At 39.1% G+C, this 27,468-nt stretch overlaps 1 protein-coding gene across 2 annotated transcripts; it reads left to right on the top strand.

Moving 5' to 3' along the window:
- The first annotated feature begins 294 nt into the window (after positions 1-294).
- Positions 295-23,259, top strand: LOC130907199 (transforming growth factor beta-3 proprotein-like). Of its 2 annotated transcripts, none has more exons than XM_057822007.1 (7): positions 295-776; positions 13,679-13,842; positions 17,578-17,707; positions 17,777-17,884; positions 17,966-18,131; positions 18,195-18,348; positions 22,798-23,259. In XM_057822007.1, exons 1-7 carry the CDS (start codon positions 428-430, stop codon positions 22,954-22,956), a joined length of 1,230 nt encoding a protein of 409 aa, XP_057677990.1. In that variant the 5' UTR covers positions 295-427; the 3' UTR covers positions 22,957-23,259. The 2 variants fall into 2 exon arrangements, with proteins under 2 accessions (XP_057677990.1, XP_057677989.1); XM_057822006.1 differs by having other exon boundaries at positions 18,195-18,361.
- The last annotated feature ends 4,209 nt before the right edge of the window (positions 23,260-27,468 follow it).

Raw genomic sequence — 27,468 nt, 5'->3', positions numbered from 1 at the left:
CAAAAAGTCCACACGAGGGCGCCAAAGACGGCCTATGCATCCAGCATCAGCTCATTTTGTCCACTTTCCAGGGAAAAACATGATAATAGTAAGGAAATACGAGCTCTAGGAATAGCAACAAAGTGACTAATCTGCTCCAAATAGAAAAACAAAAGCTCCTCTCACGTGTCTGACTCACAGTGGTTGTCTGCTCGTGGGGGTGGGAGCGGAGGGTGGGGGGGGACCCTCCTCCAACGTCACAGCACGGTGCGTGTGGGCTCCAATAAAAACCCCAAATCTCATTTCACACCGAGATCACTCACTGGTGGACTATCCAACACAAGCATGTAAACTTTTCCCTGATTTTGAAAGCGGACTTAGTCTGAATGGGCCTGAAAACACGCGGATTTCTCAGGTGGGGACTTTTCTAAAGGATCCCGGTTCGAGGATGCAGGCGTGCAAAGCGTTGCTGTGCGCGCTGCTGCTGCTCCACTGCGCCACGCTCAGTTCCCCGCTATCCACCTGCGCCACCGTGGACATGGACCACGTCAAGAGGAAGCGGGTGGAGGCCATCCGAGGTCAGATTCTCAGCAAACTGCGGCTGAGCAGCCCCCCGGTCGCTCAGGGTCCCGCTAAGGTACCCCACCAAGTGCGCGCTTTGTACAACAGCACTCGAGAACTTCTGGAAGAGCTCGGGCGACAACGGCAGGAGATGTGCGGCGCCGAGAATACGCAAACTGAGTACTACGCCAAGGAGATTTACAAGTTCAACATGGTCTACGGGCCCACAGAGAGCAGTGAGTTTCAAGAACATCATGCATACTTAGTCAATCATGGTTATTATTGTTTGAAGGAGTAACACCGAGATGTATTTAATATACTTTGTTCCACCTTAAATTGACATACAAAGGACATTGTTTTTTTGGTCAAATCAGCACTTTTTTGGAGGGACTTTTGTACTGATCTGCATTTATACTTCATGTTGTTGAAGTGTCGCTAAGGCAGTCAAAATAGAAATATAAGTGGTGTGGAATAGTGATGAAAAATTCCGAAATATAGTTCAAATATTTCGTGACACCACAAGTTAGCAAAGAAAAAAAGGACAACGATCATGTTTTTTGTCGAATCAGCAGGTTTTGGGTAGGGACTGTGCATTTGTACATTTAGGCTGAAGTATAACTTACTCGTCTGCATATATTGGCATTGATCTACACACCTCACAATAAGTCTCGTTTCTTGTCTCATCTTAGCCAAGCCAATTCCAGTGGTCTCGCCAATGGGGCTGAAACTTTTTCTCCCTTTTCTTTTCATATTGGATTTTGCTTTCAACTCCTCAGTTGATTCTCTTTCTTGAGTGGTCTTTTTTTCCCCCCGGTGCATAGACTTCACTATCAGTCGATGGGAAACGAGGTGCTGGACCACTCCGAAGGGGGCCTATTTTCAAAAATTTTCAAATTGAAATATTTTCAAAACCAAAGCCACTATCGACCTAAAACCAAAACAGGCACCTCCTTTAGGCATATTCGAGTCTCCATGAGCAGCGGTATCAAAAAATTCAAAACATTTCCCTAATAAAATCCCGATTACCGTATTTTTCGGACTACAAGTCACAGTTTTTTTCATAGTTTGGTTGGGGGTGTGACTTATACTCTGGAGCAATTTATGCGTGAAATTATTAACACAATATTATATCATTTCACATGTTATTTTGGTGTTTTGGAGAGACACGGATGGTTTGGTAAATAGAGCTGTCCCGACTAGTCGACATAGTCGACGTCCTCGATGACGTGAATCCGTCGACGAGCACAACATCCCGTCGACGGTGAATGAAGGGTTAAAAAAATATATGCGTGGAAAGTTCAGAATGTTGGACGCTCTGTATGCAAGTGGGGAAAGCGGCACAAAGCCAAAAAAAGCGCACCAGAGTGTCCAAAACATTGACTTATTTCAAAGAAACAAAGGAGGGTACACGCTTGTGTCCTGTCTCTTCAATGCCAAGCTTGGCTGCACGTCGGCCGTGAATAATCACCTAAAGCGCCGTCACCCAGTTTGTAAGTCCATCTAACTAACTAACGACATGTTTTATTGAAGTTGCTAAGCCTGTCGCGATATGCATTTGAGTCCATTTATCGCACGGCAAAAAAAAAATGAGGGCGGTAATTTTCACGGCTGCGCGCGTGACTGCGTGCATACATTGGTGCGTGCGTGCTGATGGCATATGAAACTCCAGTTCCTTTCTCTTATCAACACGCTGTAGAATTAAAGTTCAGACATACAAAATAAAAAAAGACATCTATATTAAACACTGTAACGTTAGCAATGCTACACTGAGGTGAATGGATGGGGGGGAGGGGGGGGCAACCTACTTTAGCCTGCTATAAAACATTGGCAGTCGTCTCGTGAAAGCAAACTTGCGGTCAAAAGGTGACACTTCAAACATGAAAAATCGCTGGTTAACAGCATTTGCAAACGAAAAAAATGGGGGAAAAAATCTATTATGACACTACATGGAATGACAAAAAGTGCTTTTTTTGCTGAGTGTCAGGCTGAAGTTAGCTAGAGATGTCCCGATCGATCATCATCCCGATCACGTCATTTTCAAAGTATCGGAATCGGAAAAAATATATATACTGTATATATTTTTTAATCAAATCGTTTTCTAATTGTAATTAACGTTACAGACATAATATGTTACACTCATCCAGAGTCTTTAGTTTAGGCTTAAGGTAGGGTGATCAAATTTATCCCAATAACGGCGGTAATTAATTTTTAAAAAATGTATCACCTTAAAATATTTAACGCAACTAATGCATGCGCTGCACGACCCACTCACGCATTGTCGCGCTCAATCTGTAATGGCGCCGTCTTACCTATATAGAGAGATAAAAGGCAGCGTAAAATGAGTACAGTGAATTTTGGCAGCCTTTGGAGCCTTTTTTTAATTGGCTAAAGCCTTACAATCCCTCTCCCTACGATTAGAAATGTCATGGGAAGCAATGTGGGGAAGCAAGGTAGCAATTGATCTTTTTCTTAACACCTTATGTTATTTCCCAACGCAGAGAAGATATATCAATTGGTAGCACTACGCACAGTCATGGTTCCACTTCCCATCATGCATTTGGGCATGGCTACAATATCATTTACTGAAAGCTCAACAAATATGCTAGATGGCAATATTTAGTCACAATATACAAAGTCATACGAAGTTCTATCCGTGGATCCCTCTCACAGAAAGAATATTAATAATGTAAATGCCATCTTGAGGATTTATTGTCATAATAAACAAATACAGTACTTATGTACTGTATGTTGAATGTATATATTTGTCCGAGTTTTATTCATTTTTTTCTTAATGCATTGCCAAAATGTATATGTTCGGGAAAAATTATCGGAAATGATTGGAATTGAATTGGGAGCAAAAAAAAGCAATCGGATCGGGAAATATCGGGATCGGCAGATACTCAAACTAAAACGATCAGGATTGGATCGGGAGCAAAAAAAACATGATCGGAACAACCCTAAAGTTAGCTGTTTAGCGAACGTACTTCCAGTGAACATTTCAAAATAAAAGCATGTCATGTTCGTCATATAAATAACGATTTCTGGAGTTAATCCCTCATACTTCAGAATTCAGATTCTACACTAAGAATACCTTTAAAACGACACACTTTATGAAAAATCTGATTGGCAATGAATAATTATTATGATTATTATATATAGTACTATACTATAATATTAATGCTAGGTGTTTTTTTAAGAATTGTTTTGAATCATGATGGAAAGGCGAAGTCAGTATTCTGAATCTGTTTACATTCCATTCTTTTGCAATAGTTAATTCTATCAGCATTTGAACTCATTGTTTATTTTTTATTATTGTTATTTACGTGTTTATTTGTACTTTAATAAATAATTTAAGTTTTCTAAAATGGTTTTAGTGGATTGATAAGCGTCAACAAAAATGTGATTGCTAAATTAGTAAAAAAAAATATTTTTTTTAATTATTAGATTAGTTGACTAATCGTAAAAATAGTCGGCTGACTAATCGGGAGAAAATTAGTCGTTTGGGACAGCCCTATTGGTAAACTTGTTAGCATGTTCTTTATGCTATAGTTATCTGAATAACTCTTAATAGCTATGTTACGTTAACATACCGGCCACTTCGCATTTCGTTGTTCATGTATCATGTAACATTATCATACTGTACACTTATTCAGCATGTTGTTCTCTATTGTATTTTTATTTTAAATTGCCTTTCAAGATGACATCTGTTCTATTTGTTCGATTTTATCGAGTAAAATTCCCCCCAAAATGCGACTTATACTTCAGTGTGACTCATGTTTTTTTTTTCTCTTCATTTCGCATTTTTGGGCTGGTATGACTTATACTGAGGTGCTACTTATAGTCCAAAAAATACGGTAATTATTTTTGATATAAGTATAAGAAAACTTAAAATGGCTATTAAAGTCTCAGATTTCACGCTAGATACACAAAAATCACCAAATGTAGAGATAATAACCTATATTTTCAGGATCAATAGCAATATTTAACATATAAGTTTTTGCCCAAAATAGCGACCTAATTTTGTTTTTATTAACTGCAAGTTTTCAACGGCTAATAAATCACTCAATTTTCACATCAGAAACTTGATACTTGAGGAAAGCATGCATAATCATCTTAATTTGATTCAACAAAAGCAAATTTTGCATTTTTCTATCTGTAATCACAACTTATTTAGGTTGAATACCAATGTCACTATTTCCTCAGCACATCTTGCCAGCTATCTTGCCCTCGTCATTTTTAGATTGAAATGTTTAATAAAATAAAACATGTAAAAGCCGATTTTTTTTTTGGTATGGACACTAAAATGTCTAAATCACTATTTTTTTATTTAATTTTTTTTTTGCCATGAAACGGGCCATTTGCCGAAAACTACCTGATTATTTGGATGTAAAGTTACGCTATTGTGTATGGATACAAAATCCAACATGGCAGCCATCACAAAACAGAGATTTTCAAGTTGAAAATTCTTGTAAATAAATGTGTAAATCCCGAAATTTCGATAGATATGAACGTAAAACTATCTAGATTCTTGGTTAAAAGAAAAAAAAAAAAAACAGGCCATTATCATTCATTTTACGTAAATATTTCAAGCTAAAGTTATGCTAATTTTTTCCATTCATTTTTTCACGTTTCAAAGTGCATGCAAAGTGCTATTTTATATCATAATTGCCTCGAATCCTCGATCAAATCCCTCTTGAAACACTCCTGCCTGCTTGAGCGCACTAAAACTTTCCACCTAAATCTGGCATTAAGACGCTGCGTGTGTGAAAGCTTCCACGACGCTCTGCCTGGCCCGGCCCGCTACGGGAAACCTTGGCGTAATGCCTGTTTAGCTGTTTCATCAACTGATAGTGAAATCTATGCCCGGTGCTTAGCCGGGTACTGGAGGTTTCAGAATCATGTATTCTTTTAGTATAACGTTCGGTGGGTAATGAGATACTGACAATAAGGTTTCAATTAGGCTGCGCGCGTTCACATGGGAGCCAATGAGCGAGGTGTGTTTACGCCCCATTGAGAGCAAAGGCTGGTTGCGTAGACTGTAAGGTTGTCTTTGATCGGGATAGCGAGACGTCATCAAATTACGGAACCACTGGGACTTAAAGAGAAATAAGATTTTAAATCGACACGTTATTTTGACTAGCCCCAACAGGCCAGTGGTTGGAGCATTCTGGTGGCCCTGACGGTTTTAAAAGTATGTAAGATACTTTAAGTGACAGCAGTAAGATGTATTTACAATATTTTTGTCTGGCCTAAAGTTTGCCAAGAATTTGCACAAATTTTCTTTTTCTCAGTAAAATCAACTTTCACGTATATAAGGACTTTTGTATTGCATCTGCACATGTACCTAAAATTGTTGTTAGTGACAAGCTAAAATAACAAGTGTCTATTTATTGAGTACATTTGTATTCACTAATGCTATAGTCATAGCCAAACTTTTTAATTTAATATTGTTCAATTGCCATGCATACTTTCACGGAATTAATGCTCTTCTAATTTAAAATGCAGCATAACACGACAGATTTACGCTAATATGCATTGCTAATGTTCACTCACCGGCCACTTTTATTAGGTACACCATGCTGGTTGGACCCCCTTTTGCCTTCAGAACTGCCTCAATTCTTCGTGGCATAGATTCAACAAGGTGCTGGAAGCATTCCTCAGAGAGTTTGGTCCATATTAACATGAAGGTATCACACAATTGGTGCAGATTTGTCGGCTGCACATCCATGATGCGAATCTCCTGTTCCACCACATCCCAAAGATGCTCTATTGGATTGAGATCTGGTGACTGTGGAGGCCATTTGAGTACTGTGAACTCATTGTCATGTTCAAGAAACCAGTCTGAGATGATTCCAGCTTTATGACATGGCGCATTATCCTGCTGAAAGTAGCCATCAGAAGTTGGGTACATTGTGGTCATAAAGGGATGGACATGGTCAGCAACAATACTCAGGTAGGCTGTGGCATTCCAACGATGCTCAATTGGTACCAAGGGAGTGCCAAGAAAATATTCCCCACACCATTACACCACCACCACCAGCCTGAACTGTTGCTACAAGGCAGGATGGATCCATGGTTTCATGTTGTTGACACCAAATTCTGACCCTACCATCCGAATGTCTCATCAGACCAGGCAGCGTTTTTCCAATCTTCTATTGTCCAATTTCGATGAGCTTGTGCAAATTGTAGCCTCAGTTTCCTGTTCTTAGCTGAAAGGAGTGGCACCCGGCGTGGTTGTCTGCCGCTGTAGCGTCAGAGTTCGACGTACTGTGCGTTCAGAGATGCTCTTCTGCCTACCTTGGTTGTAACGGGTGGTTATTTGAGTCACTGTTGCCTTTCTATCAGCTCAAACCAGTCTGGCCACTCTCCTCTGACCTCTGGGATCAACAAGGCATTTCCACCCACAGAACTGCCGCTCACTGGATATTTTTTCTTTTACGGAACATTCTCTGTAAACCCTAGAGATGGTTGTGCGTGAAAATCCCAGTAGATCAGCAGTTTCTGAAATACTCAGACCAGCCCTTCTGGCACCAACAACCATGCCACGTTCAAAGTCACTTTTCTTCCCCATACTGATGCTCGGTTTGAACTGCAGGAGATTGTCTTAAACCATGTCTACATGCCTAAATGCACTGACTTGCCGATATGTGATTGGCTGATTAGAAATTAAGTGTTAACGAGCAGTTGGACAGGTGTACCCAGTAAAGTGGCCGTGAGTGTATATTCTACTTGAAAGCTAGCAAAAAGTATTGGAACAACAGTATTTTTTTAAATAAAATAAGTACTTTTTTAAAAATGTTGAATTAACTGTGTTTTGACTGCACTTAATAATACATCCGGAAGCTCTCATACTAATCTGATCAAATCAAGTAATAAGAACCTGAATGGGATCCGAAACTCCATGCAAATCCATCATTAGATTGCGCAAATGTGCCTGATAAAGCGGCAGCGAGCGCCGCCGTTCTCCTGTTACACACTAATTCCAGATTTTCCAATTTCCTGTGCGGTCACCGTCGACACACGATGATGCCTTTAGGGGGAGGGAGCGAGGGTGGGAAAAAGCGGACAGGAAGAGCAACATGATGAAAGGACCTCCGTGCTTAGCCCGCACAGATGGATCACCGGTGCCGGTTACTTCCCTTCCTGTGTTCTGTCATGACTACGACGGCATCCAACAAAGCTTTCACACATGACTCATTACCACCGCCCACACGCAATGAGATAAACTAGTTTCAGTGTCATTGACGGCAATAGACGTCCAAACGTCTGATAGAATTGGACATCTATCACCGTCAATGTCAGTGTGAGAAGAGTTCATCATTTTGAGATATTTAAAATGTTTTTTTTCCGACTTAAAGAGCATACGACAGGAGAAAAAAAAAGTCTTAAAAAGCATTATTATGTGAATTAGAATCATATTTTGAGATGATTCGACTATATACAACAATTTAGCAAAGCGCAGATGATGAGGAATTAGTCTTTTAATCTGCCGGTTAGCCACGCCTATCATTATAGGGCTCGAGCGTCCCCAACAGGTGGATGACGTCAGTGGGAGACTGGGCTCATCGGTTTTACTTTTCAGCCCATTGAGGGGGAATTATTCAGAACGAGGAAACCGCGACGAAGAGAGCCGCAAAATGTCATTGTTTCAGTCTCTCTACTCCAATATTTTCACAGGATATTCTTTTTATCCAAGTATTTTCCCCAATTGCTAAATAAATGGCATGTTCATGATAAATAACAGTCTTGTGCTAAATGGAATATGAAATAATAAAAATGCACTTATTCAGGACGACATGGCAAAATTACTCCATAATGGTCAAAACTGTCGACTTCACCTTTACTGTCGCACCTCCCGAACGATACTTTATGACACTTAAATCGGACATGTGTCATTTCCCTTCCCGGGCTTCGGAGAATGTAAACAAACCAAGAGGCGTGACAGCTAGCCGACACGCTAACCCGAACCGAGTGATGTTTCAAAGTCTTCGAAGCGGAAAATCACACATAACTAGCCCGGATTATTTGACATGACGACTGGGTTGTCGATTGTCTTCACGGATCGGCAACCCGCCCGGCGGAGAGCAATTTACAGTTCCCCGGAGGAGGGCGGCTGCAGTTGTTGTGCAGCAAACGTGCAGCTAATGTGCTTGAGGAGAGCTTTTTATATGCCTATCAATGATCAAACGTAAGTAGTCCTTTATTTAAAGAAAGTTTGTAGTGTTTACTTTGTAATCGCTGTATTCGTATTTGACATAACACAAAACATGATGTTTACTCACTTCCTCGTAAGTCCAATGGTCCCACAGTAGTAGGGCTTGTTTTGGCCAATATCCACGGTGAATGGGAACCTTTTGAAACTCCAAAAAGGTGCACACGACTCTCCCTCATAAAGCAAGATTTTTCTGCAGCCGTTTGGCTGGCGTGATGCGAAAAATAATATAATATTAATCCGCAAAATCAGCTGAATCCTTAGTCCTCATACACAACAGTACGGCTGTTTAGTGAAGAGGACACCTTCACCCGTACACGGCACAGCGCCCTCCTCCTCAATGCAAGACCGAAGCCGGAAGTCACTCATTTTCATGGCGCGGGATTAAAAAAACTAAATAAATATAGCGATCGCTTCCACACACATCCAAGCGGTCCATATCATTCAGGAGCATAAAATACCATGTGTATTATGAAATAAACATGCTTTTTCGTGTCGCATGCACTTTAAATTTAGCAAAATAATGACAGTAATAGCAATGGAGGTCCTGATATGATCGCGTGATCTGAAATCAAGGCGATTGCATCATTTTTCAGAGGATCGGAATCGGGTAAAAAGGATCGGGTATTTTAATTTTAAAAAATGATTTCCGTTTTTCTTTTTTATGCTCGTACAACACCACTGCCTCTCACCGTTTTTCCTGCTAAGCAGTGCGGCCAAAGTGTCCAGCTTGCATATGGTACTTATAGCTAACAATGATTGACAGGTTTGTAGCTTTGATCTTGCCAGAGAAGCTTGGTAGCTCTGCGATCAAAGGCACAAATGTGTCAATCATTGTTTAGTTTGTTACACACCAGTCTTGGCTTCAAATTTACCAATGGTGTCATTAGGCTTATTTTAGGGGGGCTTCAGGGTGTGTGTGTGTGTGTATCTTTGACACACACAGAACAGAGCGTGAATAGATGGATGAAGTCTGGACACAAGAAGGTTTTTCAAGAAAGTGCGTATTTAGATATACGCATATACAGTATATTTTAGGGCTGTCAAAATTATCGCGTTAATGGGCGGTAATTAATTTTTTAAATTAATCACGTTAAAATATTTGATGCATTTAACATACATTCCCCGCTCAAACAGATTAAAATGACAGCACAGTGTCATGTCCATTTGTTACTTGTGTTTTTTTGGTGTTTTGTCGCCCTCTGCTGGCGCTTGTGTGCGAATGATTTTATGGGTTTCAGCACCATTAGCATTGTGTAACTATTGACATCAACAATGGCGAGCTACTAGTTTATTTTTTTGTTTGAAAATTTTACAAATTTTATTAAAACGAAAACATTAAGAGGGGTTCTAATATAAAATTTCTATAACTTGTACTAACATTTATTTTTTAAGAACTACAAATCTTTCTATCCACGGATCGCTTTAACAGAATGTTAATAATGTTAATGCAATCTTGATTTATTGTTATAATAAACAAATACAGTACTGATGTACAGTATGTTGAATGTATATACGTATCCGCCTTGTGTCTTATCTTTCCATTCCAACAATAATTTACAGAAAAATATGGCATATTTTATAGATGGCTTAAATTGCGATTAATTACGATTAATTTTTAATCTGTGATTAACTCGATTAAAAATTTTAATCGTTTGACAGCCCTAATGTATTTATTAGTGTATTTATTAGGGCTGTCAAAGTTATCGCGTTAACGGGCGGCATTTAATTTTTTAAAATTAATCACGTTAAAATATTTGACGCAATTAACGCACATGCCCCGCTCAAACAGACTAAAATGACAGTACACTGTAATGTCCATTTGTTACATGTTTTTTGGTGTTTGGCGCCCTCTGCTGGCGTTTGGATCCAACTGATTTTATGGGTTAGTACCATGAGTGAGCATGTAATTATTGACATCAACAATGGCGAGCTACTAGTTTATTTTTTGATTGAAAATTTTACAAATTTTAATAAAACAAAAACATTAAGAGGGGTTCTAATATAAAACTTCTATAACTTGTACTAACATTTATCTTTTAAGAACTACAGGTCTTTCTATCCATTGATCGCTTTACCAGAATGTTAATAATGTTAATGCCATCTTGTTGATTTATTGTTATAATAAACAAATACATTACTTATGTACAGTATGTTGAATGTATATATCAGTCTTGTGTCTTATCTTTCCATTCCAACAATAATTTACAGAAAAATATGGTATATTTTATAGATGGTTTGAATTGCGATTAATTACGATTAATTAATTCTTAAGCTGTGATTAACTCGATTAAAAATTTTAATCGTTTGACAGCCCTAATAATATTTATATAACAGTTAGTTGGCTCCAGCCCCCAGCTAACAGCAGAAAGTCCTGTGTTTGACAAATGGAAACCTGGCTTGCACACTACAGACTCTGCGCACGTCCGTCCTTTGTTGTTTTGCGTTCAAAAGTTACATTCCGTCTTTAAAATAACGCTGCTACTTAGCTCCTGCTAGCTAGTTAGTCTGAAATGCATCGTGTAGGTCCTGGTTTTTTATACAGTTAAGTGTCCACTCTTTTTACTACTATCTTTGGGGTGACTTCCTTCTGTAGCCTCAGCTGTGTTTCTCACTTTATGCATAGATGAGTACAGGAGCTGAGCTCATTCACGTACGATTGGAAAGGTGGTTCACTGGTCCAACTTTGAAGTAATGTCCTTTAAACAAATCAAAATGAGGCTCAGTAATGTGTGTGGCTTCCGCGTGCCTGTATGACCTCCCTACAACACCTGGGGATGCTCCTGATGGCTCTCCTCCTAGGTCTGGATTACTGCACCAGTGAGCTGCAGGACAGTCTGACGAGCAAACTGGAGGTTAGTAGGAGATTCCAGCAGATGGGTAGTTACTCAAGGAGAGCTGGACAGGGCAGTAGAAGGTCCTTAAACCCTCAGCAGGATCGGTATCCGCTCCTTTGTTCAAGGAGGAACTGGATAAGCACTACCAGAGCCCTCCAAAATGACCTGCAGCAGGCCACTGGTGTGAGTGTTTCTGATCAAACAATCAGAGACAGGCTCCATGAGGATGGCCTGAGGGCCTGACATCCTGTAGTGAGCCCCGTGCTCACTGCCCATTATCGTAGAGCTCGATTGGCATATCGATTGCCGTAGACCGCCAGAATATGCAACTAAGCCACTGGCTCTGTGCTCTTCACCGATCATTCAGCATGACCGGTGTGGTGGTGGGTCAGTGATGGTTAGGGGAAGCATATCACACAGACCTATACAGGTTACATTATGGCACCCTGACAGCTAATGAATGAAATCTTGGACCCATTGTCATAAGCTACGCTTGTGCAGAGGGACCTGGGTTCTTCCTGGTCCACGACAAGTCATGTGGCTGGAGTATTCAAACAGTCAAGGAAGAAGGAATTAATAACATTAACTGGCCCCTCGTTCGCGTGACCTAAATCCAATAGAACACCTGTGGGACATTATGTTTATGTCCATCTGGCGCCGCCAGGTTGCTCCTCAGATTGTTCAGGGGCTCAGTGATGCCCTGGTCAAAAGCATGCCGTCATACAGGCATGCGGAGGCCACACACACTATTCAGCCTCATTTTGACTTGTTTAAAGGACATCATAGCAAAGTTGGATCAGGCCTGTAGTCCGTTTTTCCAATTTCATTTTTGAGTTAACGATTCTGTTCATAACCTTTATGGACAGAATTTCTAGGTGCTGCTGAAGCATTGAGGGGGTCCGGTTTGGTGGCAAAAGCATTGCATCTCTGCTTTTTGCAGACTATTTTGTGCTGTTGGCTTCATCAAGCTGTGATCTCAAACTCTCACTGGAGCGGTTCGCAGCCGAATGTGAAGCGGTCGGGATGAAGATCAGCACGGTTCTCAGTCGGAAAAGGGTGGCGTGCCCTCTCCGGGTCGGGGATGAGATCCTGCCCCAAGTGGAGGAGTTCAAGTATCTTGGGGTCTTGTTGATAAGTAAGGGTAGGAGACAGCGGGAGATCGACAGGCGGATCGGTGCAGCCTCTGCAGTGAACCGGACTCTGCACCGGTCCGTTGTGGTGAAAAAGGACCTGAGCCAAAAGGCGAAGCTCTCGATTTACCAGATGATCTCCGTTCCTACACTTACCAATGGTCACAAGCTGTGGGTCGTGACTGAAAGAACTACATCCCCGATGCAAGCAGCCAAAATAAGTTATCTACGCATGGTGTCCGGGCTCTCACACAGAGATAGAGTGAGAAGCTCGGTAACCCGGGAAGGACTTGCAAACGAACTGCTCCTCCTCCGCATTTATAGAAGCCATCTGAGGTGGCTCGGGCATGTTCGGATGCCTCCTGGACGCTTCCTTGGAGAGGTGTTCCAGGCATGTATGCGTCTCGGCTGGGATCCTGCCAGAGAAGCTGGTTGAAGTGGCTGGGGAGAAGGAAGTCTGGGCTTTCCTGCTAAAGCTGCTGCCCCTGTGACCCGACTCTGGATGGATGGATGGATGGATGGATGGATGGATGGATGGATGGATGGATGGATGGATGGATGGATGGATGGATGGATGGATGGATGGATGGATGGATGGATGGATGGATGGATGGATGGATGGATGGATGGATGGATGGATGGATGGATGGACTCCAACCCAGACCTCCATGGATTAATACATTTGATTTTCATTAATAATTTTTGTGTATTTTGTTGTCAACAAATTCAACTATGGAAAGAAAGTATTTCATAAAAAGATTTCATTCATTCGCTCCTATCAACAATGTGTTACTTAAGTTCCACTTCTATTTTTGAGCAGTGTTTTTTTTCCTCACCGAAAGTCTTGTCATTATGTGTTTTTGTCAAACCTGCGCTTTAAAGGGACTTTTGAGCTGGATCTGTTTTATTACCAAATGTTGTGGTTTGAGTGTAGCTAAGGCATTACCCCACTTTTGCAGACGACCTGTCCTACTGCCCGAAAGGTATCACATCCAAAGTTTTCCGCTTCAACGTCTCAACCATGGAAAGGAACGCCACCAACCTCTTCCGGGCTGAATTCCGAGCCCTGCGGGTTCCCAACCCGAGCGCCAGACGCAACGAACAGCGTATTGAGCTCTACCAGGTGCGTAAAGGTACTGTTACCCGGGCTGGGTGCTTTTTTGCGCAATTGAGTTTGAGCAGAAGCGTGTCTGGAAGTCCGCTTCTCTCAATCTTTCACTAAATACTTGATATTTAAGACTGAAATCTAAAAACTACGCTCTCGTTCGCCAAGCGGATTTATGTAACACGCCTGTCCAAGGAAATGTCATTAAGTCCCTGTTATTCGCTTTGAATGTCCTCAACATGAGCGACCGGTCCAAAGGTAATTACTTCATAATACCGAACAGATTGTCTTCAGTCAGACGGCTTCTTTCGTGACAAACGGGCACCCGTCGAAGCCAATGGACGGTGATGGTTAGCAGACGCTAAGTTCGTGAAAACGGGCCAGCTCGTTTGTACGCTGCGAGCCCGTCGTTTTTGCGTTCTCGGGTGACCGTCCCGTATGTCTTTTGCATCAAAACATACTCTAATTGTCTCCAGGTGGACTTAGCTTACAAACAAAAAGGCACACAAGGAATTCATTTTTCAGTATCAACACAACCAGGAAACATAGCTTCATTTTACTCTCTTGAAACAGTGTCATCACTAGGGGTGTGACAACAAGGGCATAATGTTGCATAGAGATGGTAGGGACATCACACTACCAACCTTTTCAGGATGCTCAAATTGTCCCCACCAACTTTTAAGCAACCTTATTTGCATTATATAATTAGTTCAGTTATATAGGTCATTTAGATTGTCCTCCCATATGTTGTAAAAATAGAATAGACCCTACCATTATTAAGTTAATTATTTTCATTATGTTCTAGAGCTGAAACGAGTACTCGAGCAACTCGAGTTTAAAAACTGATCCGAGTAATTTTATTCACCTCGAGTAATCATTTATTCTGACAGCTCTAAGCATCATGTTTTGCTCGGACTACTTTTAATGCGGGACAACGCGTTGATGTCACGTGTGTAGAGGAAGAAGCAAAAAAAAAAAAAAAAAAACTTACTGCAGCCGACAGCCGCTACAAACGACGCCGACGTTGCTAAATACTAGCCCGTATGAGGCTACGTTGGTAGCAGGTAGCGTCTAATGAGTCTCATAGAGATCACATGTATGTTGAACTAGATGCGAAATAACAGACTCGGCCGCGTCTGGGCAGCGTTGGTAAACAGCCGCCATCTTAAAGCAGTAGGGCGCTAAGCGCTAATAAATAAGATTAACATTACTGTCACTACCTCACGTAACGTTAGCCCTGCAAAGGGCTAAGTTTCTATTCATTATGATCACTGTTGATGCGTGGCTAACGTGTCTTACATACAGGCTTTAACATAACATAGCATTGTGGAGTGATGAGGGTGTAAAATAAAAACTCAATAATGCTAACTGTCAATTTTAGCTCAGTAGTCATTGCTGGATAAAACACCAAGTAGCACTGGTCCCTAATGTGCTCCAATACAGCCTGTATCATACATTTATTTTGAAACCTGCAAAAACTCAAAATCCTATCAGGACTTACAGTTTAGACTAACTTAAACTTAACTAGAACTTAAAAATGGCTTGACACAAATAGAAATTCAATTGAAACCCTTGGGAAAAAATCCTAACTTTTAATTGATGTGTGTTATCAAGTGTAACGGCATTTTTAGGAATATATATATACTTTTTTTAATAAGATCTAAAGGTTTTTTGAGTGAAAGCAGTGAATTAGTCTTTTTTTTTTTCTGGTTACATCTGAGATGCAATTGTTGGCTGTTTTCAACAATATACATCGAAAATAAAGACATTGATTGACTGAAAATGGTTCAAGATTAAATGAAATGTCTTGTTTTCTCATGTATATTTATAATGGCTCTTCACCTAAAAATATATTGGTTTTATCCGATTACTCGAATAATTGATAGAATTTTCAGTCGATTTCGATTACTAAAATATTTGATAGCTGCAGCCCTATTATGTTCACGCTTCCATTTATCCCTTTTCACTTCTTCAATGTGCCGGTCCATTTTTTTCCCCCCTTCAAATGCTTCAAAATTTGATTGGTTGATGACTTGACCCCCCTCCCGCTACACAGACACACAAGCACACTCACATAGCCCAGACAGATTCATGTCGACAAAATGCGGCCTCCTCCGCCCTGTTCGAAGAAGAGGGAAGTTTTTTTTCGGCCAGTAGCAGCCACTGTAAGTCATGTAAAAAGTAGGGCTGTCAAACGATTTTAGTCGAGTTAATTACAGCTTAAAAATTAATTAATCGTTAATAATCGCAATTCAAACCATCTATAAAATATGCCATATTTTTCTGTAAATTATTGTTGGAATGGAAAGATAAGACACAAGATGGATATATACATTCAACATACGGTACATAAGTACTGTGTTTATTATAACAATAAATCAAGATGGCATTAACATTATTAACATTCTGTTAAAGCGATCCATGGATAGAAAGACTTGTAGTTCTTAAAAGATAAATGTTAGTACAAGTTATAGAAATTTTATATTAAAACCCCTCTTAATGTTTTCGTTTTAATTTGTAAAATTTTCCATCAAAAAATAAACTAGTAGCCCGCCATTGTTGATTTCAATAATTACATGCTCACTCATGGTACGAACCCATAAAATCAGTAGGACCCAAACGCCAGCAGAGGGCGCCAAACACCAAAAAACATGTAACAAGTGGACATGACAGTGTACTGTCATTTTAGTCTGTCTGAGCAGGGCATGTGCGCCCGTTAACGCGATAATTTTGACAGCCCTAATAAATATATTAGGGCTATCAAACGATTAAAATTTTTAATCGAGTTAATCACAGCTTAAAAATTAATTGTAATTAATCGCAATTCAAACCATCCATAAAATATGCCATATTTTTCTGTAAATTATTGTTGGACTGGAAAGATAAGACACAAGGCGGATATATACATTCAACATACGGTACATTAGTACTGTATTTGTTTATTACAACAATAAATCAACAAGATTGCATTAATATTATTAATATTCTGTTAAAGCGATCCATGGATAGAAAGACTTGTAGTTCTTAAAAGATAAATGTTAGTACAAGTTATAGAAATTTTATATTAAAACCCCTCTTAATGTTTTCGTTTTAATAAAATTAGTAAAATTTTCAATCAAGAAATAAACTAGTAGCCCGCCATTGTTGATGTCAATAATTACACAATGCTCATGTGTGCTTAAGCCCATAAAATCAGTCGCACCGAAGCGCCAGCAGAGGGCGACAAAACTCCCAAAAATATAAGTAAAAGGTTGGCATTGCACTGTGCTATTGTTAATCTGTTTGAGCGGGGCATGTGCGTTATAATTTTAAAAATTCATTACCGCCCGTTAACGCGATAATTATGACAGCCCTAGTAAAAAGACGTCATTGTTGTGTAGGTGGGGGAAAAGCCACTAATTTTGCTTCTGAAAGTCCAACCTGCATCAGAGTTAGCATAACATTAAGCTGTGTGAGCTTGCTAACTTGCAAAACTCCTGCAGTCAGGCCAGCCTTCACAAGGAATATCCAAGTCAAGCTAGCCATCCCTCATTTGGATCATTGTTTGCATTATGCGCATTACGGTTTTCTGTTTATTAGTTTTTTTGTAGAATATCCTAGAATGATTTCCTGATGAATGTATCAATAATCGTTGTATCGCCATATCGTCAGATCATCGTTATCGTGAGCTTTGTATCGCAAATCGTATCTTATCGTGAGGTACTAAGAGGTTCCCACTCCTAGACCGTAACATTTTGTTTTTGTTGTTGTTAGATTATTCGACCTAACGAACACATAAGAAAGCAACGCTACATCAGCGCCAAGAACGTACTAACCAAAGGCACTTCCGATTGGGTTTCCTTCGATGTAACTGACACGGTGCGGGAATGGCTGATGAACAGAGGTGAGGACAAAATCTCTCGCCGTCAAAATAGTCTTTGATTGTCCTAACTTTTGCACGATTTGACACCAGGGCGTAATCTGGGTTTGGAAGTTAGCGTGCACTGTCCTTGCCACACCTTCGGCCCAAACGGGGACATCATAGATAACGAGAACGAGGTTCTGGACGTCAAGTTTAAAGGTATCCGAGTCAGATATTTACTCGCAGTTCATAAGACGAAAAAAAGCTAGGTAACACTCTCGCTTTGTTTGACCGACAAAGGCGTGGACGGCGAAGATGAGCAAAATCGATTGGACCTCAGCCACCTGAAGAGGAACAAGGAACAGAACCTGCCTCACTTAATACTAATGATGATCCCACCTCATCGCCTGGATTCAAAGTCCCCGCACCGACGTAAAAGAGCGCTGGACACCAACTACTGCTTCTCGTAAGAATGTGAAAACGTAAGCGTTTGCACGAAAACCAACAAACTGATTCCGATTTCTCGCAGAAACACGGAGGAGAGCTGCTGCGTTCGCCGGCTGCACATAGACTTCCGGCGTGACTTGGACTGGAAGTGGATCCACGAGCCTAGCGGTTACGACGCTAACTACTGTTCCGGGCCTTGCCCCTACTTGAGAAGCTCCGACACACCGCACAGCTCGGTAAGAAATAGAGGTGGGAGTCTTTTGGCACCTAACGATTCGATTACGATTAAGAGGCTCCGATTCGATTATAAAACGATTATTGATGTTATCCCCCCCCCCGCTTTTAATGTTTTGTACATTAGTTTCAAAATTGTTCAAAAATCCTCTCAGGCCAAACCAAAGTAATATTTCAGTATCATGTTAACAGTTTAAAACAGTACATATACAGTGCCTTGCAAAAGTATTCGGCCCCCTTGAACCTTGCAACCTTTCGCCACATTTCAGGCTTCAAACATAAAGATATAAAATTTTAATTTTTTGTCAAGAATCAACAACAAGTGGGACACAATCGTGAAGTGGAACAACATTTATTGGATAATTTAAACTTTTTTAACAAATAAAAAACTGAAAAGTGGGGCGTGCAATATTATTTGGCCCCCTTGCGTTAATACTTTGTAGCGCCACCTTTTGCTCCAATTACAGCTGCAAGTCGCTTGGGGTATGTTTCTATCAGTTTTGCACATCGAGAGACTGACATTCTTGCCCATTCTTCCTTGCAAAACAGCTCGAGCTCAGTGAGGTTGGATGGAGAGTGTTTGTGAACAGCAGTCTTCAGCTCGTTCCACAGATTCTCCATTGGATTCAGGTCTGGACTTTGACTTGGCCATTCTAACACCTGGATACGTTTATTTTTGAACCATTCCATTGTAGGTTTGGCTTTATGTTTTGGATCATTGTCCTGTTGGAAGATAAATCTCCGTCCCAGTCTCAGGTCTTGTGCAGATACCAACAGGTTTTCTTCCAGAATGTTCCTGTATTTGGCTGCATCCATCTTCCCGTCAATTTTAACCATCTTCCCTGTCCCTGCTGAAGAAAAGCAGGCCCAAACCATGATGCTGCCACCTCCATGTTTGACAGTGGGGATGGTGTGTTCAGGGTGATGAGCTGTGTTGCTTTTACGCCAAACATATCGTTTTGCATTGTGGCCAGAAAGTTCAATTTTGGTTTCATCTGACCAGAGCACCTTCTTCCACATGTTTGGTGTGTCTCCCAGGTGGCTTGTGACAAATTTTAAACGAGACTTTTTATGGATATCTTTGAGAAATGGCTTTCTTCTTGCCACTCTTCCATAAAGGCCAGATTTGTGCAGTGTACGACTGATTGTTGTCCTATGGACAGACTCTCCCACCTCAGCTGTAGATCTCTGCAGTTCATCCAGAGTGATCATGGGCCTCTTGGCTGCATCTCTGATCAGTTTTCTCCTTGTTTGAGAAGAAAGTTTGGAAGGACGGCCGGGTCTTGGTAGATTTGCAGTGGTCTGATGCTCCTTCCATTTCAATATGATGGCTTGCACAGTGCTCCTTGAGATGTTTAAAGCTTGGGAAATCTTTTTGTATCCAAATCCGGCTTTAAACTTCTCCACAAGAGTATCTCGGACCTGCCTGGTGTGTTCCTTGGTTTTCATAATGCTCTCTGCACTTTAAACAGAACCCTGAGACTATCACAGAGCAGGTGCATTTATACGGAGACTTGATTACACACCGGTGGATTCTATTTATCATCATCGGTCATTTAGGACAACATTGGATCATTCAGAGATCCTCACTGAACTTCTGGAGTGAGTTTGCTGCACTGAAAGTAAAGGGGCCGAATAATATTGCACGCCCCACTTTTCAGTTTTTTATTTGTTAAAAAAGTTTAAATTATCCAATAAATGTTGTTCCACTTCACGATTGTGTCCCACTTGTTGTTGATTCTTGACAAAAAAATTAAATTTCATATCTTTATGTTTGAAGCCTGAAATGTGGCGAAAGGTTGCAAGATTCAAGGGGGCCGATCACTTTTGCAAGGCACTGTAATACTCAAGTCCCATTCTGTATCAGCAGCTGTAAACTACATTCAATTAATTTAATGATGTGAATCAACCGATAAAGTTGTTAAAATTCTCCCGTTATTCCATAATTTCCCTTCTGTCTACTTTTGACATGTCAAAGTTTTAAAACTGTTTCATCATTTAAAGATGGAATCAAGATTTTTCCGATTTAGGAGTATTTTAGATAAAAGGTTAATTAGGTTCGCTACAACAGAGCCTTCTCGAGAAGTCTAATGGCGGCTGTTAACAACGCGGCAACTACAAAATGGCAAGGCTGTCATTTTGCATCTAGTTCTTTTTACATGTTCTACCGGCGCTGTCGTCTGTCATTTTGCATTTAGTTCTACATATATGTGATATCTACTATAGCCGTATGTGGCCGTATGTTTGTAGCAACTAGCAACTGAGCGTTGTTAGAAGCAGCTGTCGGCCGCAGTCAGGTATTATTGTTTTTTTTTTTGTTATCTAGCGCCATGAGTTGAACATGATATTTACTCTCGGTCCGTTCCTCATTGCGTACCGAAGACTGCGCTGTGTTTTAGGTCTGGTTTACCAGGTATAATTCAATAATCGGAATTTGGGATTTTGTTAATCGTTCTCGAATCTTCCGCGGTCGAATCGCGAATAATCTCAGAATCGGAAATTTCGCACGCCTCTAGTAAGAAATGCTAGCAAAATGTAATACATACAAACACTTTACCAGTCAAATTTGAACAAATTAGGGCTGCAACGGTCGATTTTTTGGACAATTACCGTAATTTTCGCACAACAAGGCGCACCTGACCGTAAGCCGCCACCCACCAAATTTGACACGAAAACCGCATTTGTTCATAGATAAGCCGCACTCAACTATAAGCCGCAACTGTCCTCACTGTATTATGGGATACTTACACGAAAAGATATTAACTTAATTCGATATCGGCATCATACGACTGTCATAAGATTACGTGAACCACCATGAAGCTTTGAACCAATTGGCTACAAAGTTTCATTGCTTCAAGAAGCTTCATTTGGCCACCACTCCTCCCCTGGGGGAGACAGTCACCCTCTGCTGCCACCTGCTGTCAAAACTGATGTTTAAAACTGACTCGCCATTGTTGATGTCAATAATTCCACTATGCTCACTCATTATGCTGAAACGCATAAAATCATTTCAACCCTAGCGCCAGCAGAGGGCGCCAAACACCGTAAAACAAGTAACAAGCGGACATTACACTGCTGTCATTTTAATCTGTTTGAGCGGGGCATGTGCGTTAATTGCGTCAAATATTTTAACGTGATCAATTTAAAAAATTAATTACCGCCCATTAACGCGATAATTTTGGACAGCCCTAGTTTCACGTCATAACACAAGTTTTACATGGTAAGTTAGCAGTTTCAGGTTATAACATGACGTTACCGTTTTAATGTCTAATGTGATGTCAACAAATTGATAATTTTCTTACGTGATCAATTTCACACTTAAATGTATTAATTTTCACGTTATAATGTAACGTTAACATACTAGATGTCCCGATCGATCGGCATCCCGATCGATCAGGTCGGATCACGTCATTTTCAAAGTATCGTAATCGGCAAAAAAATATCGGACATCCTTTTTTTAATACATATATATTTTAATTAAATCGTTTTCTAATTGTAGTTAACGTTACAGACAAAATGTCTTACATTCATCCAGAGTCTTTAGTTTTGGCTTAAAGTAGGGCTATCAAACTTATCGCGTTAACGGCGGTAATTAATTTTTTAAAAATTAATTACATTAAAATATTTAATGCAATTAACGCATGCGCTGCACGACCCACTCACGCATTGTCGCGTTCAATCTGTAATGGCGCCGTTTTACCTATATATAGAGCTAACAGGCAACATAAAATGAGTAGAGAGAATTTTGGCAGTCTTTGGAGCCCTTTTTAATTGGCTAAAGCCTTAAAATCCCTCTCTCCACAATTAGAAATGTCGTAGGAAGCAATGTGGGGAAGAACCATAGTGGTTGATCTTTTCCTTAACACCCTATGTTACTTCCCAACGCAGAGAAGATATATCAATTTGTGCCGCTACGCATAGTCATGGTTGCATTTCCCATCATGCATTTGGGCAGAACAGTTAAATGGCTACAGTACCATTTATTGAAAGCTCAACAAATACACTAGATGGCAATATTTAGTCACAATATACAAAGTCACATTTATCCTTTAAGAATTACAAGTCTTTCTATCCGTGGATCACTCTCACAGAAAGAATGTTAATAATGTAAATGACATCTTGAGGATTTATTGTCATAATAAACAAATACAGTACTTATGTACTGTATGTTGAATGTATATATTCGTCCGAGTTTTATTCATTTTTTCTTAATGCATTGCCAAAATGTATATGATCGGAAATAATTATCGGGAATGATTGGAATTCAATCGGGAGCAAAAAAAAAAAAAGAAATCGGATCAGGAAATATCGGGATCGGCACATACTCAAACTAAAACGATCGGGATCGGATCGGGAGCAAAAAAACATGATCGGAACAACCCTAACATTAGCATAATCAATTTTTCATTATGTTTCATTTGACGATAAGTGTTTGCTTTCGGCGTGTCCAGTTGCTGAGCCTGTACAACACTCTGAACCCCGAGGCATCGGCTTCTCCGTGCTGCGTCCCCCAAGACCTGGAGCCCCTCACCATCCTCTACTACTCCGGACGCACCCCCAAAGTAGAGCAGCTTTCCAACATGATCGTCAAATCTTGCAAATGTAGCTGAGAAGACTGGACGGACACTCGCGGCACTCCAAAACAGCTACTTTGTTTTTGCTCTAACTTTTTACACATGAAATTGAAGCCGAGTCAGAGAATTCATAACGTTCCTTTCCCGTCAAAAAAAACAAAAAGCAGTGGGCATTACCGTCAAATGTAGAAAAAAGCCAAAAGTGCGGTCAGTGGGAAAGAAATCCAAGGCACGGAAAGCTTGCTTTGTGAGCCAATGGCAGCTTAGTAGAACTGCCAAAGAGGAATTTCATTCTGACACTTCAAAATATGAGCGGGAAGATGGCACTTAGTCCATTTTTTTGAGTGGTGGTGGGGGGGGGGGGGGGGGGGTTGGGTACTGTAATGTTTGACTTGTTGTGATTATGAATATGAATAATAAAAAAACTTAAAATGACAAGTTTGTATTGAGATTATTTTGTAATGTGAAATTTTATTTCAAGTTGAACAATCTTTGTGATGTTTCCTGTCTGATCAATTGAATGTAAATTTTCGGATCAGATTTTTCTCATCAATACATCATATCATCTCATAATACATTTAATGACAAGCCGTAAAATTGAGTTTAATATGAAAATTCAAGACTGAAATTTTATTATGAAGTTTATAATTGTTTTAAATGAGAGATTTTCAGTCAGATCCATTTTTAAAAAAAAATATTATATACTGTATATGAAGCTTTAGAATTTGTAACTGTCAAGTTTATTCATTTATCACTAAATCCCATATCTATAAAGATTTCAGGGATTTATGCATTTATTCACAAGAATTTTCACACTATTTACGTAAAATAAATGCTAACTGCACGTTTTTTGCTTTTAACCAAGAATTGAGACTCTTTTACGATAATATCGATAAAGTATGCAGGGATTTTAGCATTTATTGACAAGAATTTTCAACAGAAAAGCTATTTGTTTACATATGGCGGCCGCTAATTTCCTGACCGACTAGCCTCATAGTTCACAATTTTAACATAAAATATATGGCCACCTGCACGTTTTTTTTTGCTTTTAATTAAGAATCGAGTCAGTTTTACATCCATATCTATAAAGAATTAATGGATTTAAGCATTTATTCACAAGAACTTTTAACAGAAAAAGCTCTTCGTTTATATATGGCGGCCGCTAATTTCCTGACCGACTAGCCTCACAATTTTTACGCAAAATATATGTTACCTGCGCGTTTTTTTGCTTTTAACCAAAAACGGATACTGTTGTACGTCCATATCTATAAAGAATTAAATGATTTAAGCATTTATTTACAAGAATTGTCAACAGAAAAAGCTCTTCATTTACATAATGACGGCTGCTAATTTCCTGACTGACTAGCCTCATAGTTCGCAATATTTACGTAAAATAAATGCTACCTACCCTTTTGTTTTTTTTTACCTTTAACCAAGAATCAATACTATTTTACGTCAATATCTATAAAGAATTCAGGGATTTTAGCATTTATTCAGAAGAACTTACAACGGAAAAGCTATTTGTTTACATATGGCGGCCGCTAATTTCCTGACCGACAAGCCTCATACCTCGCAATTTTTATGTAAAATATATGCTACCTTCGCATTTTTTTTTGCTTTTAATCACGAATCGAGACTGTTTTACATCCATATCTATGAATAATTAATGGATTTAAGCATTTATTTACAAGAATTTTAGACAGAAAAAGCTCTTAATTTACATAATGGCGGCCGCTAATTTCCTGACCATCTAGCCTCACAATTTTTACGCAAAATATATGCTACCTGCACTTTTTTTTTTTTTTGCTTTTAACCACAAATCGAGACTGTTTTACATCCATATCTATAAAGAATTCATGGATTTAAGCATTTATTTAAAAGAATTTTCAACGGAAAAAGCTCTTCGTTTACATATGGCGGCCGCTAATTTCCTTACTGACTAGCCTCATAGTTCGCAATATTTATGAAAAATAAATGCTACCTACACTTTTTTTTTTTTTTTTTTTTTGCTTTTAACCAGGAATCGAGACTGATTTACGTCCAGATCTATAAAAAATTCAGGAATGTAAGCATTTATTCACAAGAACTTTCAACGGAAAAAGCTCTTTGTCGGTGTTTCTACTCGATCAGTTTTGACGGAGATAGGCCCCCTATGAATCGGCCCGATGCCCTTGTCCTGTCAATACATTATGAAGTCTATGACTCAATATTTTTGTAGACATTTAGAAGTGCAAAATACATCTAGAGTATTTTAAATAATATACGGGGAAAAAATTGGAAAAATAGAACTTCCTAGCTCATAATAGTTTTCAAAAAACATTTTTAAATGTTTATTTTGGATGTATTACTACACAGTACAAGTGTGTTTAAAACTTTTTCCACTTACAAAAAAATGTTTTTTGCTTTTCAAAAAAAGTGACACTTTAATAAAAAAATATATATATATATTTCAAATTAAAGAAACATTTCAAAATAATATTTTTGCAAATGATTCATTTTTCTTTGATTAAAAAGTTATTTTGATTGAAGCAACTTTTATTGGGATTGAATGATTTAGACACAAATGTCCTACCAATAATATGACCCAAAGACTTCAATCAAAGAAAACAGTTTCCATGAAAAATGAACACTTAATTTTTCATGGAAACCGTTTTCTTTCAAAGGCGAATTTCTGAGTCTCAAATATTTTTTCACATTCAAAAACTTTTTTTCTAGTATTGAATTTTTTTTATTTTTGATTGAAATGATTTTTCTTTTGAAAATATAAATTTTTTGTTTGAAGCAACTTATTTTTTGATTGAATAATAAAGAAACAAATGTCCTAGCCAAAATGTGGTCCAATTGCAAAACTACTTCATTACTTCAATCAAAAAAGTTGTTTCAATTGAAAAAAACAAACAAACAAAAAAACGACTTAAATTTTAAAAAAATGTCTTCGATTGAAAATACATTTTTGATTGAAGCAACCTTTTTTTGATTGAATCAACTTTTTTTTTATTGAATAATAAAGACACCAATCTACCTACATATTCTTTTAGCATGAAATATATTTTAAAAAATCATGTTTATTTATGTAGTCCTTAATGAATAAAGTAAAACTAATAAAAATTTTGTAGAAACGAAAAAAAAAAATGCAAAAAATAAAAAAAATAGAATGTCCCAGCCCCAAATCGTCTCACAAAACATTTTTAAATCTGTATTTTCGATACGTTACGACATAGTTTTTGGCCAATTCTTTGCCCAGCCTCTAACAGTCAAAACGGATTGGCCGTCAATTGCCGTCGAGTGAGTTCACGCAAAATTTCTCACCAAGTCAGCACTAATGATGAATACCACGGCACATTAACGCACCCCGAGCTGGAAAACAGTATCTCCTGCTTTTCCCTAAGCACATTAACAGATGCCGGAGTGTGTACGCGCACGTATTACCGACCTCCAAATGGGTTGGGGGGGTTGACTTTTATTGCGACGCGCTCACATGACGGCCGTTCTCAGGCCTCGCTGCGGAAAGAGTTGTGTAACACGCACACGCCCACGCTGTAGTGTATATACAGCAGTCAACTATAGCATTACTGGAAAAGAAGGGCCAAAGGCTGAGCAAATATGTAAACGGATCAAGCCGGAGAGCTAAACAAATGAATGGGAGGTCTGCGGCGTTAACTTACAACAACTCAGTCCAATAATAGACGTGTTTGACTTTGCGGGTGTTCGAGAAGACAAGGTGGATATCGTAGAGATGAGTTACGCCACAAGTGGGTGTAAAAAGACGCGAGTCAGGCGGTGAGGGGATGAACCGGACGACTCAGCGAAAAAATTTTGAGTCGTGGAAAACTTGATTTCGTACAACAGAGTTATTTAGGGAGCCGCAAAGGGAAAAATATAGGCATACGAGGATAAAATCGTAACATTATGACTTGTATATCGTAATGCTAGGTGAAAAAAGTCGTAATACTATGAAAGTCGTAATACTACACAGCTTTACGTCATGTTACAAGAAGTTGTCATGTTACATAATATGAGTACACAAGTCATGTTGTATTGTATAGTTAAACGTAATATTAGGAGAAAAAAAAATTGTGCGTCGTAATATAACGAGAAAAAAAAAATACTTCGCAACTTCACGTAATGTCACAAGAAGTCGTAATGTTACATGAGTAAAAAAAATCGTAAAGTCATAAAATTTTAAGTCATATTAGAGAAAAAAACATGTTTTGTAATACGAGATTAAAGTCCTAATACAATGAAACTTCATGTAAGGTTACAAGATGTTACATTATATGAGTAAACAAGTCGTACTGTTATATGAGTTTACGTAATATTGAGAGGAAATAATCGTAATACTATAAAAGTCGTAATACTACGTAACTTTACGTAAAGTTGTTACATGAGTAAAAAAGTCGTAATGTTATATAATTAACTTAATAATAGGAGAAAAAATTGTAATGTTATCTAATACAAGATTAAAGTCTTAATATTATGAGACAAATATTCTATTATTATGACTTTTATCCCGGAATATTACGAGAATAAATTTGTGCGTCATAATGT

Source organism: Corythoichthys intestinalis, chromosome 19 (genome assembly GCF_030265065.1).
Source record: "Corythoichthys intestinalis isolate RoL2023-P3 chromosome 19, ASM3026506v1, whole genome shotgun sequence".
NCBI lineage: Eukaryota > Metazoa > Chordata > Actinopteri > Syngnathiformes > Syngnathidae > Corythoichthys > Corythoichthys intestinalis.
The sequence above is the reverse complement of the archived record's forward strand: the minus strand, read 5'-3'. Positions and strand labels throughout refer to the sequence as shown.